This window comes from Mesoplodon densirostris, chromosome 10, assembly GCF_025265405.1.
Source record: "Mesoplodon densirostris isolate mMesDen1 chromosome 10, mMesDen1 primary haplotype, whole genome shotgun sequence".
In the NCBI taxonomy this organism is placed as follows: domain Eukaryota; kingdom Metazoa; phylum Chordata; class Mammalia; order Artiodactyla; family Ziphiidae; genus Mesoplodon; species Mesoplodon densirostris.
Genome location: NC_082670.1, coordinates 83,964,793 through 83,979,047, shown reverse-complemented (window position 1 = coordinate 83,979,047; position 14,255 = coordinate 83,964,793). Strand labels below are relative to the sequence as shown.

The window sequence follows — 14,255 nt, the reverse complement described above, 5'->3', positions numbered from 1 at the left end:
AAGTGCTTCCTCTAATTTCATCTGGCAAATTTCATGGGAGAAATTTCTTTGCAGAATTGCTATGCCCTGATAAATATCTCTATTTTCCATTATTAGTAAGAATTATGAAGCAAAAATTTGCTTATATTGACTCAGAATTAAAAATCAATTTTTCCCAAAGGATATTTTTTTAAGGACTGCTGGGCAGAATATTTTTACCACCCACCCCACGCCCCTTAACCCCCCCACTGCCACCACTGATTAAGAAAATCTTATTCAGGATTATGTACCAAAAGATAAGAACCCCTATGAACATAACTTTTGCGCAGTCATAAACAAAATCAGAAGCAGCACCAGGTACATGGGAAACACACATTTTTCAATTTATACTTGCTCATGGTTCTCTTGGAGAGCCTCTGGAACTGCTTGGAAGACTGAAGGATTTCATCCCCTAGAAGCTCACACTGTTGAAGCTCAGCGTGTCTTTGGGCCAATAGCTTCATGGATTTATCTGTCACTGCTTCTATGAGGTCATCCACCTATGACAGCCAGATACAGAAAAATGAAACCATGTGCTAGAAAGCCTTGTCCACACCCAAAGGAGGCCTGTTTTTCCTGAGAGAGAAGTTCAGGAATTGTTGGACGTTTACAAGTCCCAAAGTATTAATCTAATTCAAGTCATAGCAAACAGAGCTTGAAAACATGCATTTACCACCCAGTGGCCAAGAGGATCTCATTTCTTCTCAAAAGAAGCCCATAGGGCTTCTCTGGTGGCGCAGTGGTTGAGAGTCCGCCTGCCAATGCAGGGGACACGGGTTCGTGCCCCCGCTTGGGAAGATCCCACATGCCGCGGAGTGGCTGGGTCCGTGAGCCATGGCTGCTGAGCCTGCGCGTCCGGAGCCTGTGCTCCGCAATGGGAGAGGCCACAACAGTGAGAGGCCCGCGTACCGAAAAAAAAAAAAAAAAAAAAAAAAAAAAAGAAGCCCATGTGTGTGCCTTCATTTTAATTGAATTCACTTAATATTTATTAGGCACACAGCACCATCCTCGGTGCCCTCAGCAATCCTGTAGCCACTCTTGAATGCCCCCCACTAACATTCCTTCATGCTAATCATTAGTTTCATCCCACATCCGCGCTGTCTAGCAGGGCTGTGCATTCAGTTAAGCCTGGCCCTCTGATGCTTTTGAAACACCAAAGTAAAAGCCTTTGTCCACTACCTGCATTTGAAGCTTTCCTACCGTCAAATCTGATTTTCGGAGGATGATTTCCGTGCTATGTTTCTTTTTTTAAAATGCTGGAAAGTGGTCTCTTTCTTGAGGAATACGGAACCTATCATAAAAATGCAAAAATACATCAGATTAAGAAGTGCCAACATGATATCTGTGACGGTGCTTAAATGAACATTCTCACCTTTGGGACATTCTCTTATAAACTGAACATTTGCCACATAACAACGTCGAGTTGGAGGTCGTATTCATATTATTCTCCACCCCCCATGTATCTCCTTTGTGCCCAGAGCTCGCTTTGAAGAGATCTATAGGGTGCAGAGAAATGAGATTGTCTGGTTCTAAGAGGAAATACAGTGTCAGGAAAAAAGCAGGTCATTTGTAAGGGGAAGAAGAAGAAATTGCTTCTGCAGCCGCTGAGCACAGAGTGTGGGGCTGTTGTAGACCAGTGCCCCAGAAAGCTCATTATCACTGGATCCAGTTGTTAATTTGGTCTCGTTTCTGCAGGTTTTCTTATTTTCATGACAGACATGTCTCCAAACATAAAAAGAAAGCTCTGGGTTCTTTTCGCTGCATGCCTGATACTCTTCCCCTGGTCCCTGGCTTGCTGGTTACAAGTACCTCTGCTACTGGAAATCATTCCTAGGTCATGGCTCCTGGCTAATATGCCCTTTTTAGCCTTATTGGGTTCACTCTTCCTTCCACTTGTGCTTAGTAATTAGCATCAGGACTATTGTGAGGCCTACACAAAGTAGGATGCGGGACCACATCTGGGTCTTGCCCTTTGCCTGAGTTTACAAATGAGTCTGCGGAACCTCCACTCTGCCCTGCCAGCTCGCCTAGGCTCAAGTGTCACTGGCAGAATCTTCCCCAGTCTGTCCAGAGTACGACTCCTCTTTTTCCTCTCTCGTAAAACCAAGTGTTTTGGGGGCTTTTTTTTTCTATGAAGCACTTGGTAATTACTTAAGTTATTTCTGTGTTTGTTGAATACCACTATTAAAAAGTCAAATGCCTTGAAGGGTCAGGCAGGGTTTGCAAAACAGGCTCAGTTGGGGCTGGTGTGAACTGGAGAGAACACGCCCTCCTGCAAAGGGGGCAGGCCTCTGCGCCTGCTGCTGTTGCCCCAGGAATTATGGGCCCAGTGTTGCCAAATCCTCCTATTTTCCAAAAGGAAGTTGAAAATCCAGATTTCTGTTTGAATTTTTCTAATTTTGAAATGTGGGCCATTAATTCAAATATACTTTTGAGAACATTCTGAGAGCTAACAGTGCCATAGTTTAATGTCCATCTCCTCTATCAAACTATAAGTTCCACACAAACAGGACCATGACCTTGGACCACCTTTATAGCCACCCCAAACTGCCCAGCACATAATAGGAATACGATAAGTGCAAACTTAGCACAAAAGAGGTATAATTCAAAACTAATATTGGTGCACTCTGGCAGTGACGCTCTAGAGCAGCACTGTTCGACAGAACTTTCCACAAAAATGGAAATGTTCAGGCTTCCCTGGTGGCGCAGTGGTTGAGAGTCTGCCTGCCGATGCAGGGGACGCAGGTTCGTGCCCTGGTCCGGGAAGATCCCACATGCCGCGGAGCGGCTGGGCCCGTGAGCCATGGCCGCTGAGCCTGTGCGTCCGGAGCCTGTGCTCCGCAACGGGAGAGGCCACAACAGTGAGAGAGAGGCCTGCGTACCGAAGGAAAAAAAAAAAAAAGGAAATGTTCTTATCTGTGCTGTCCAGCACAACAGACACTGGCCATATATGTTTACTGAGCACTTGAAAGGTAGCTAGTGCAGCGAAGGGAATGGACTTTTATTTAATTTTAATTAATGTAAATAGTCTCACGTGGCTATTGACTACCATATTGGACAGTAGGATTAGTACCTAGCATAGTAATTAGGACTAAGCACTCCAGAGCCAGGTCTTCTGCTGTTTGAAGCCTGGCTCTTCCAATTACCTGGGCCAATTACTTAACCTCTCGTTGCCACCCCTAAAATAATATCCTACATACTGTAGTAACCTACTGCTTTCTACCTTATAGGGCTGTCGTTAAGGATTAACTGAGTTGGTATTTTTAAAGCACTGAGAACAGGGCCTGGAACATAGTCAGCTTTAAGTAAATGCTTATTATATCTAAAGTAATGATAGTGTTTCAGGGTTCTATTAAAAAAATAGTCTGTGACTGCCTGGAGGGGTGGGATAGGGAGGGTGGGAGGGAGGGAGACGCAAGAGGGAAGGGATATGGGAACAGATGTATATGTATAACTGATTCACTTTGTTATAAAGCAGAAACTAACACACCATTGTGAAGCAATTATACTCCAATAAAGTTGTAAAAAAAAAAAAAAAAGTCTGGGCAATTTAGGCTAAAACTTGATAAGTACAGGTAAGTACAAGCTTTGGGTTGGAGAGTCCTGGATCACCTAGTGCTGTACTGTCTATACTACACATATGGCTATTTGTATTCTAATTTCAATTACAATGAAATAAAATTTAAAATTCAGCTCCTCAGTTGCACTGGCCATATTCCAAAGCCTGAAAAAGCCACACGTGTTAATGGCTACTATTTTGGACAAATGTACACTTGCATCCTTGCAGAAATTCTATTGGGTTGGTCTAGAGGATTCCTCTCCACATGTACGCATGATAGGCCAGGTGCTAATATACTAATGAGTCTTGATATTTGAACAGCTGACAAAGTCAATATAAAGCTGTAAACTCCACTGTAGCCCAGAGTGTAGCAGAAGCTGGACAGTTTGAGCTCAGAACTAGAGGAATCAGAACTCGAAAGTCCACATTCTGTGCCCTAAATTCTGGGAGTGGAGACACACAAGTAGCAGCTTTAAATGCTTTATGATGAGGGACTTGCATTGGGAGAGAACTTGGTTTTTACAACATCCCTAAACCCTGACTTACTGATAAGTCTTTAGAGGCGAGTTTGTTTTAGCATTTTACCTTCTGCAGTCCTGAGGGAAGGGATGTCACAGATAACCGCTTGGTGGTTCTCCTGGCTCGGAGGAGTGTACTTCCTTGGGTTATCTCCTCTGTCTCTGCTTTTACAACATCAAGTTGTATAGTTGCTTAGAGGGAAGGGGAAGAAAAAAACAGACAATCTTGAAGGATCACAGTAATAAACATATGCTCCCTATTAGAAACTCTCCTGAAAAGCCAGCATCACATGCTGTCTCAGTGGCTTTTTTCTTTGGGGTTAAAAATTAAAAATGGATTTGTTTTGCTGAAGCTTACACTTTCTCCTGAACATGTGCCTTTTCTTGTGGTCATGACCTCAGTGGTCACCAACCCATCTTAACAAGGTGGTTTCCTGTCTTTGAGACTTCAGTTTTGACCTCTGTTGCCTTTCCCTGTAACTCTTGTGGAATCTGGAAAAGTAACCCTCTAATGTGTAAGACAGTCCCTTGAGTATTTGCTCTTGACAAAAGCCAAGTTTAAATCTACTCTGCAACAAAGTGGCACAAGTCTCAGTCATTCACATACCATCTTAATAGTTTTTCCCACATTCCAGGAGCCCCGTGAACGCTAGAGCCCTTAATATTTTTCTCTATCAATTCAATTCTTAACACAATAAACGTACTTATAAAGGAAACTTAAAACACTATCATAAATCAAAAACCAATGTCATAAATATAGGCACTGAGACTAGTATGGTAAAACCAAAACCATGTTATTGCCTGCAGAAGGCACTAAACTCGAGGTTACTCTCTTTTTTACTAAAACAGAAAAGGGCAGGAAATGAGGCTTTTTCCTTGTTGTAGTCAAAGGGATCGACAGGGTCATTTGGAAAAAGGGTTTTGCAGCTTGCTCTGTTTCAGTGTCTTCAAGCTGTGCGCAGCACCTAAAATCAACTTACCTGCTTTAGGTCCATTGATAACCACCTCTGGGAGCCGTGGTTCCTCGTCTCAGTGACTGGTGGCTCCACTTTCAAAGCAGATGCTCAACCCAGGGACCCTTCCTTCTCACATACCACTCACCCCCAAATCTTGCAACTTCTACCTATGAATATTTCTCCCTTAATCTCACCATCCCCACTGCCACGACTCGTCCAAACTATTATCATCCCTTGCCTGAACGAATGTAAGAGCCTGTTTATTGTTCCTTCTGCATCTCTTCTTGCTCTCCTTCCATCCAGTCTCTACCCTGCAGTCTCAGCTAACTTTAAAAAATGCCAAACAGATTACATAAATCACCAGCTTGAAAATATCTGATGGTTTCTTATCACCCTTAGGGAAAGTTAAAATTTCTTAACATGGCTTACAGACACCCTTACCACCTTATTCGCCAGCCTCTTCCCGGCTGGATTACTTTAATTTCTTAATTACGCCCAGGGCTCTCTTGATGTTGGAACCTGAAAGTGCTCTCCCCTCTTCCTGGGAAACTGTTCTCACCACTCTTTCCTTATCTAACTCTAGTTGTCCCTCAGATCTCATCTGAGTTGTTCCTTCCTCAGAGAGGCCTTTCCTGAGCCCCCTCCCCTAAATTAGCATCCATGATGTGTACCCATAGTGCCTTCTGCTTCTACTTTGCATCAGAGGTAATTATCTGCATAATGCTGGAATGTCCCTCTGTGCTGTAATTCCAGGAGGGTAGGGACCACCACATGGTCTATCTATCTGCTACTAGCAGTTCTATCTGCTACTCTATCTCTAATAGTGGGGCTGGCATATAATAATTATTTACTAAATTTTTGTTGAAAAAGTGTAATGAGGGTCAACAGGGATGAGCAACTGTCTTTTGGTCACAGCTGAGGGTCAGAATGTTTGAGTGGAAGCCTGAAGGATGGGCAAGTTTCTTGGAAAAATCTTAGTGTAGAGATTTGTTATTCCAACTAAGATGAAAATAAGCCAATGCATGGGATGAGGGGGAAGATTTTGGTCCTCTGTTTTCTGCTGGACTCTCCAACTCCAGCCCCATCAGTATATAAGCATGTCCTCTTTTTTTTTTTTGCGGTACGCAGGCCTCTCACTGTTGTGGCCTCTCCTGTTGCAGAGCACAGGCTCTGGACGCACAGGCTCAGCGGCCATGGCTCACGGGCCCAGCCGCTCCGTGGCATGTGGGATCTTCCCGGACCGGGGCACGAACCCGTGTCCCCTGCATCGGCAGGCGGACTCTCAACCACTGTGCCACCAGGGAAGCCCAGCATGTCCTCTTTGCTATTTTTAACAGAAATAGGCAGGTCAATCCATACCAGGTAATTGCTACATGCTTGGATCCTTGTAATAGTGACTGCTTTTTCCAGAAGAGAAAGTTTGTTTGAAAGGGCAATCAGTCAGCTGGAAGCCATCATTTTTGTTTTTTTTGGGTTTTTTTTCTGGAAAAAGTATCCACTAGGCTTGCAGCCTTATAACCATGTGAAATTTGAAGGTATGTTTGAATTTCCTACATATACATAAGGATTTTATATGTTTCTGGATGCTGTGCTATAAAGGGTATTAGAAACCTACAAAGGATATTCATGGCAGTGAAGCTCTTCTGTATGATATTATAATGAGAGACACATTACATGGTGGGTTTTTCAAACCCATAGAAGTGTGCAGGGCAAAGAGTGAACCCTAATGTAAACTATGGACTATACTTAATAGTAATATATTAATATTGGCTCATCAATTGTAACAAATGTACCATGCTAAGGCAAGATGTTAATAACAGAGGAAACTATGAGGGTAGGGTAAGGAGAAAGAGGTATATGGGAGCTAACTTTCTGTATTTTCTGCCCAATTTTCCAGTAAACCTAAAACTGCTCTAAAAAATAAGGTCTATTAATTTTAAAAAGCTACAGAGGAGAATGCAAATAGTAGTAGTATTGTTAGTCATCTCTCATTAGGGCCCCCCCAAAACAGCATCACCACGTTGCAAAAATGACAAAGTTAACCGTTCAAACGCTGATTCTTCACAAGGTACATGGGAAGTAGACACAACAAAATAAAACTTCCTTTCTGACTTACCGATCATAGATTTTAAAAATAGAATTCTCACCACACCCTCTTCTGTTAGAAGAAGCCATTTGAAAGTCTGCCTCACTCCTTTCTCCAGAAACAAAACAAAACAAAATCCCACTTTGGTCTGATTTTCTAATATATGTGTATGTGTATATGCATATACACATACATATGCCTATGTATGCATCTATATTTAAATGAAAAGTAGCTTTAGACTGATGAGAAACACTGATTAATTGGACTGGGAGGGACCTCAAAGGTGATCTAATTCAGAGCTTTTCAAATTGCATGTATATCCGAGTCACCTGGGGGTCTTTCTAAAATGCAGGTTCTGACTCAGTAGACCTGGGTGGGGCCTGAGCTTCTGCATTTCAGATCAGCTCCCAGGAGATGCCATACTTGGGGTAGCAAGAAAAGCCATCCTAATGTCATTTTTCCTCTTGGCCTTGACACTTAACCATATGTTGCCTTTGCTTACCATCCTGTGAGAGCTTTCTCATTCTTGGTTTGGTAAACAACTTGGGCGATGGAAGCTCCTTGACAATTCTAGGAAGAAGGCTCTGCGTATTTGAAAGGAGGGTTTCCTTAGGGTTAGTGGAGCCCTCTCTGCTGACACTTGCTGGCTTGCTTCTGTACTTGTGTGACAGCATCCTCCCCCAAAAAGTCTTCACTTTCTTGACCAAATCTCTTTTCTGATTTTGCTGGCTTTCATGAAAGTCCATGTCACTCTCATTGGATGATTCCTCTTTGGGGACCAATACATTTTGTTTTACTAAGTTGGTAGACACAGCTCTATGCCGTCTGAACAAAAGAAAAATAATTTGTATCAAGGAAATTGAAAAGTTAAAAAAAAAAGGTATCATTTAAATCATTAAAATCCACTGCAAATGTGAAAAAAATTATACAGTTGCAAAAAATAAGTTTGAAGACCCAAATCACAGAAGAATAAAGCCAAAGCAACTACTTGGAGTTTTGTTGCCAAACTCTAGAAGTGCATTCTGGCCACCATCTCATTTAATCCTCACAGCAGGTAGGTTATCTTATTATCTTCATTTTACTAATGAGTAAACTGAGACATAGAGAGATTAACTTAATTGACCAAGCATAGAAGACAGATTTTAATCTTGGTTTGTGATTGTTAAATTATATTACCTCATATTGGCAAATTGGAGAACTTATTTCAGTAATGATTTGAGATAGTTTTTGCTGGATTTAGTGGTTCCCAGGCTACAGTGATGAGAGATGAAAGAGTCTGCTAGGGTAGTCAATAAAGAATATAGTCTCCAAGGTCCTATAAACACTGCATTTACATAGAATACTCATTTAGAGAGAATAATTCTAAATGCATTATTTCCAAAATTCCAAATAGTCATATAGCATCTTCATCATTTTTGCATATTTTAGTAATTTTTGCATATTTTAGTAAATAGGTAACACTTCTTAATAGAATTCTATGTACTAAACACTCATCTAAGTTCCTTCATATGTATTACACAATTTAATCCTCCTACTGTCCTCTCCATTTCACAGATGAGGAAATTAAAAGTTGGAAAGATTAAATAAGATTAAATAACTTATGCCCAGACAATCTGACCCCAAAGTCTGTGTTGTTATCCTCTGTGCTAGGTAAATATCATCCATTCCATGATACCCTGATTTACCTAATATTCTTCCTCAATTAACTGGTTTTTGTTAGTTTCCTCCAAAGCAACAATATCCATAAAATCCCAGGGATTTAAAAAAATTAAACTTTTTATTTCGAGATAATTGTAGTTTCACATGCATTTGTAATAAATAATACAGGGAGATTCTCTGTGTACTCTTTACCCAGTTTCCCCCAATGGCAAACTCCTGCAAAACTAAAATACATTGGCACAACCAGGATATTGACACTGATACTGTCAAGATACCGAACATTTCCATCACCACCAGGATCCTTCATGTTTTATAGCCACACCCACTTCCCACTCACCCCTACCTTTTCCTTAAACCCTGGCAATCACTAAGCTGTCCTCCATGTGTATAATCTATGTCCTTTCAAGAAGGTACTATAAATGGAACCATACAGCATATGGTTGACCCTGGAACGCATGGGTCTGAACTGTGCAGTTCTACTTACATGCAAATTTTTTTCAATAGTAAGTACTACATGATCCATGGTCAGTTGAGTCTGTGGATGTGGAACCTTAGACACCAAGGAACTGCAGATATAGAGGACTGACTCTAGGTTATACACGGATTTTTGACTGTGCAGATGGCTGGCATCCCTAACCCATCCTTTGTTCAAGAGTCAACTGTAAAATCTTCTGGGGTTTACTTTTTTCATTCAGCATAATTCTCCAGAGATTCATTCAGGTTGTTGTGCTTATCAATATTCTATTCCTCTTTATTGCTGAGTAACATTCCATGATGTGGATGTACCAAACTTTGTCTAACCATTCACTCATTGGAAGACATTTGGGTAGTTTCCAATTTGGGGCCATTATGAATAAAGCTACTATAAACGTGTGTACAAGTTTTTGTGTGAGCATAAATTCATTTCTCTGGGTGAAATCCCAGGTTTTATATTATATTATGTTACATTATATTTATAATACATGTAATACATATTTTTAATGAGGATATAAATAAATTCATAACTATTAAAAACATTTTTCATATACTACTTAAACTATGTCAAGTCCTACCAGTAGCAAAATACCAACCTCCAGAAAAACACTATTCTCAATTGAACCTAAATCATTCAGCTTCTCTGTCCTTATGCAGGAGAAGTAGTTCAGCCCACTAAATAGTTCAGCCCAAGCACTGGAGTTAAATGGTTTGGTTCAAACCAGCACCATACTTCCTAACTGTGTGATCTTGGCCATGTTATTATTATTATTTTTTTTTTTCTTTTTGCGGTATGTGGGCCTCTCACTGTTGTGGCCTCTCCCGTTGCGGAGCACAGGCTCCGGATGCGCAGGCCCAGCGGCCATGGCTCACGGGCCCAGCCGCTCCGCGGCATATGGGATCCTCCCAGACCGGGGCACGAACCCGTATCCCCTGCATCGGCAGGCGGACTCTTAACCACTGCGCCACCAGGGAGGCCCTTGGCCATGTTATTTAACATCTATAAGCTTCAGTTTTCTCATTTGAAAATAGGTATGTTGTTCTCAGGAATGTACAAATAAAATAATTTATGTGCTTGGAACCTGATAATACATTCAATAAATAGCTTTTATTACCATGTGGAACAGATGTGTGTGGAAAAAATTTCAAAGGCAAGAAGGGAGTGCAAGCTAAGAGGTCAAAAGAAGGGAGCCCTCATAGGCTAGCAGCCTCCTCTGTGGGACCAAGGACGTTGAGTTCTATCAGTTGTACGTACACACACACACACACACACACACTCACGAGGTGGTATTATTCACATTCATTATAGTTGAGCATAGTTACTATAATACAATAACTTTCCAGCAGAGGGCAGTCAAGTGTCCTAAGGAAGGGGTACCATATTCTAATTTGCCCAAAGGTCATTTGCGGGCCAAGACTAATTTCCCATGGACCCTTCTGAGAATCTTTTAATAAAGCCATCTGTTTCTACTACCATAAATACACATACACATGGAAATACAATTCAGGAGGTTCAGGAACCCCCAAGGCCATCCATGCAACCCCTCAAATAAAAAGCCCTGCCCTAAGCAGTTTCTGAATCTCTAGAATGCCTCTCCCATTCCCATCCCTCCACCCTTATTCCCAGTCTATTTATAAAATAATTAACAAATGTAATTTTGCTCCAGAGCCTAGGAATAGACCTGCTGCCATTGCTGTTATGGAAAGAATCCTTTCTTTCCTAAGCTTTTAAGTATCTTGGTTGGTTGTGAATTTATTTGGTTGTATTGCCTCTCCTTTTAACCCCCAGTTCTTACTGAAAGTGGAAATCTCTGCAAAATTTCATTTTGCCTGTGGAAGTTCAGAAGTCTGATCTTTGATGCTTCAGGTCTCATGAAAACACCTCATTTCTACCTATCTAAGCTACTGCTCATGAACCTGGTAAGAAAGAAGACACCCTGCCCTCAAAATTGGAAAATAATTAATCTCGCTGACTTTCCAAATTAAAATGTATTATTTTTGGAGTATTTCATGCTTGTCTTCATGGTTTTGCCATTGGCAAGAAAAATTAGGTATAAGACAGTTTTAAGGTTACATTAAAGAGCATGCACATGGGTGAAATACAATTAGTATGTATTTCAGCAGCCAAAATTGCTGGAAAAGGGAACAGAAACAGCATTGCTCATGAACTCATCTTGAAAAATGCACTACTGAATTTTCAAAATAATAGTATTTGCTGTCTAAAATTGTGAGACTGAAATATTAACTATCTGCTTATTTTAGTATAATATGCAACATTAAAACTCAAATTCACGTGGAAAGGAAAGGTTTTCCCCATTACAATGAAGACTTTTCTAATCACAAAATGAAGCTTCCATTGTGGCACTAGGTTCTCTGATCCAGCGTATAAATGCTGTCTCCTCTTCCTCTAATCCATACAGAGCCTTCATTTCTGAATGCAATGCTTCAAAAGAGATGCTACCTTTTCTAATCATCACGGTGAATATTGGTCAATGCAAAATCCAAAGAATCTCACTCAAGAGAGAAGAAAATGAGTCCCAGATTCCTACCTTTCAATCCCTTTCCTTTTGAATGAGTCATTTCTCTTTCTGGGTTGCTGAAATCTTCGGTACCGGCCAACTCTTCCGTAAGCAACCTTAATGGGCTCTGGTGTATATAGGTGAGGATGGTCCATTGCTATCAACTTCACCTGTTTTGGATTTCTTTAGCTCTTGAGCTCACAAACTTCAAAACAAAATTATGCAGTGAGTGACTGAGGCGCTTTTAACTTCTGGGCTGTTTGGGGTAAAGTACGTAGGAAATTTTTGGAATTGCTTCCTGATTCCCTTTAAGGTGTTAGAGACATCATTTGTTGGACCAGCCCTGTTTACCACTTCACAGAGGTCACCAGTGATGCATTTGACAGAGCGGTGGGAAATTCCCTTTCCTGTTGTGAACTTCTGGGCAAGGCAGAGGCAGAACAGGTGACCTGATTGTCTAACCACTGCCATTTGGGTTGGTAATAAAATAATCACACACCAATTGATTATCACAGTCAGGTGTGCATGTTTGAATTCCGAAGAGGGCAGAACCAGAACCAATAGGAATTCCAATGATCCCAGCTTTTGTTAGATTTTTCAAGTAGAGCTGATGAATACTCTCTCTGTCAGGTTTTTATTTGGCCTTCTCACAGTTCACTTCCAAGGGCGATTTTATTATATCTCGTATTTTGTAGTGATCTCTCAACACACGTGGCTGAGAAAGTTGAGTCCAGCGCTCCCTTCTAACATTTGCTATTTATTTCCCGGAGAAGAGCAAATTCTGGCTGGGTTTGAACTTCCCACCACAAGGTGGCAGCAGACACTAGGATTTATTCCCATCCTTCTCTGGTGCTTTGAGTTTTTCAGTCTGAGCTTAACTAGAAGCTAAGAAGGAAAACTCTAGAAAAGTGTTGGGAGATACAAGGATTACTCTGTTTGCTGTGTTTGCGCTCATCAGTCATCTGGACCTGGCTTCTCAGACTTTCATGTGCACAGAAATTACCTGGGGATCTTATTAAAATGCAGATTTTAATGCAGTAGTTCTGCATGATAAGCTCATTGGCCCAGAGAGCTCAACAAGATAAAAGAGTTACTTGCGTGAGGATCTGTCTGCTCCAGGCAGATGAATCAGCAGGTACCAAAGCCCTGAGGTGGTAGGAGTCTGATGTCTGTGAAAATTTACCAGATAGTCAGGGTGGCTGCAGCAAAGAGATGGATGTATCTGATGAGCTGGAGAGCTAGGCAGGGCCAAACCTGCTGGATCCTACAGAACAACTGAAAGATTTTGGTCTGGCTCTTCAGAATAATGGAAAGTAATTAGAGTTTTTGTTTTGTTTTGTTTTGGCCGTGCAGCTCAGCATGCAGAATCTTAATTCCTTGACCAGGGATCAAACCCATGCCCCCTGCAGGAGCTAGTCAATACATATTTATTCTGGGCAGTGAGGATCCAGCATTGAGCAAGACAACTGGAATCCCTGTGGTAGCTTGTAGACTTAACCACTGAACTGCCAGGGAAATCCCTATTAGGGTTTTTCAATCATTAAAATTTAAAAAATATAAGATAAAAAAATTTTAAATTGTGGTGAAATAGACATCATATAAAATTTACCATTTGAAGTGTACAGCTCAGTGGCAGGAAGTATGTTCACACTATTGTGCAACCATCACCACAACTGTCTCCAGAACTTTTTTTATCTTGCAAAACTGAAACTCTATGCCCACTAAACAATAACTCCTAATAACATTTCTGTCTTTATGAATTTTTTTTAATTGGAAGAAAAATATATTTTGGAAGAACTCACCACATAAGGTGACAGAATTCCAAAAATCCAATTACATGAAAATATACATCACAATGTCTTCATACAATAGGTGAGAAAAATCTACTGTATAGAAGAGAGACAATGAAATAGGAAGGGCTAAGGAGAAGGATATGAGGGTAAACAGCATTTGTATTTTTTAAATTTCTAAAAATAAATTTATTTATTTGTTTTTGGGTCTTCGTTGCTGTGCACGGGCTTTCTCCAGTTGCGGTGAGAGCTCTGGGGTCAACGTGCTTGTGGGCAGCATACAATTAACTACTTCCACCTGGGGGGCGGGTTTCAGTATCTGCAGAATAGCTCAAAGGACATGGCTCAGAATATTATCTATAGACCTTGGGGAAGAACTAAAGGTCCTTGACTTTGTTTAATGGCCAAAGTATTATTATGTTGTCTTGCTTGACTGTGTTCCTTTCTTTCCCCATTTTCTCACTTCTCTGATTAAATTTATCCTCTGACTAAAGTTTTTCTACAGACAAAAGGCAGGTGGGGTTCTATTCTGGGAAAGCCTCATGGGGTCCTGCTTGGTTACAGGAGCTAGTCAATACATATTTGTTCCGGGCAGTGAGGATCCAGTGCTGGACAAACCAACTGGAATCCCTGTCCAGGACTGACACTCTAGTGGAGGCCACAGATACCAAACTTA

The 14,255-nt window shown here is 41.1% G+C and overlaps 1 protein-coding gene across 1 annotated transcript; it reads right to left on the bottom strand.

The window, feature by feature from the left end:
• Positions 1–320: 320 nt before the first annotated feature.
• On the bottom strand, positions 321–11,944 carry C10H3orf49 (chromosome 10 C3orf49 homolog). Its single transcript, XM_060111495.1, is given in 7 exon segments — positions 321–518; positions 1,198–1,309; positions 1,391–1,547; positions 3,232–3,250; positions 4,163–4,287; positions 7,640–7,962; positions 11,820–11,944. Coding segments are annotated over 7 exon segments (1,059 nt in total).
• Positions 11,945–14,255: the final 2,311 nt, after the last annotated feature.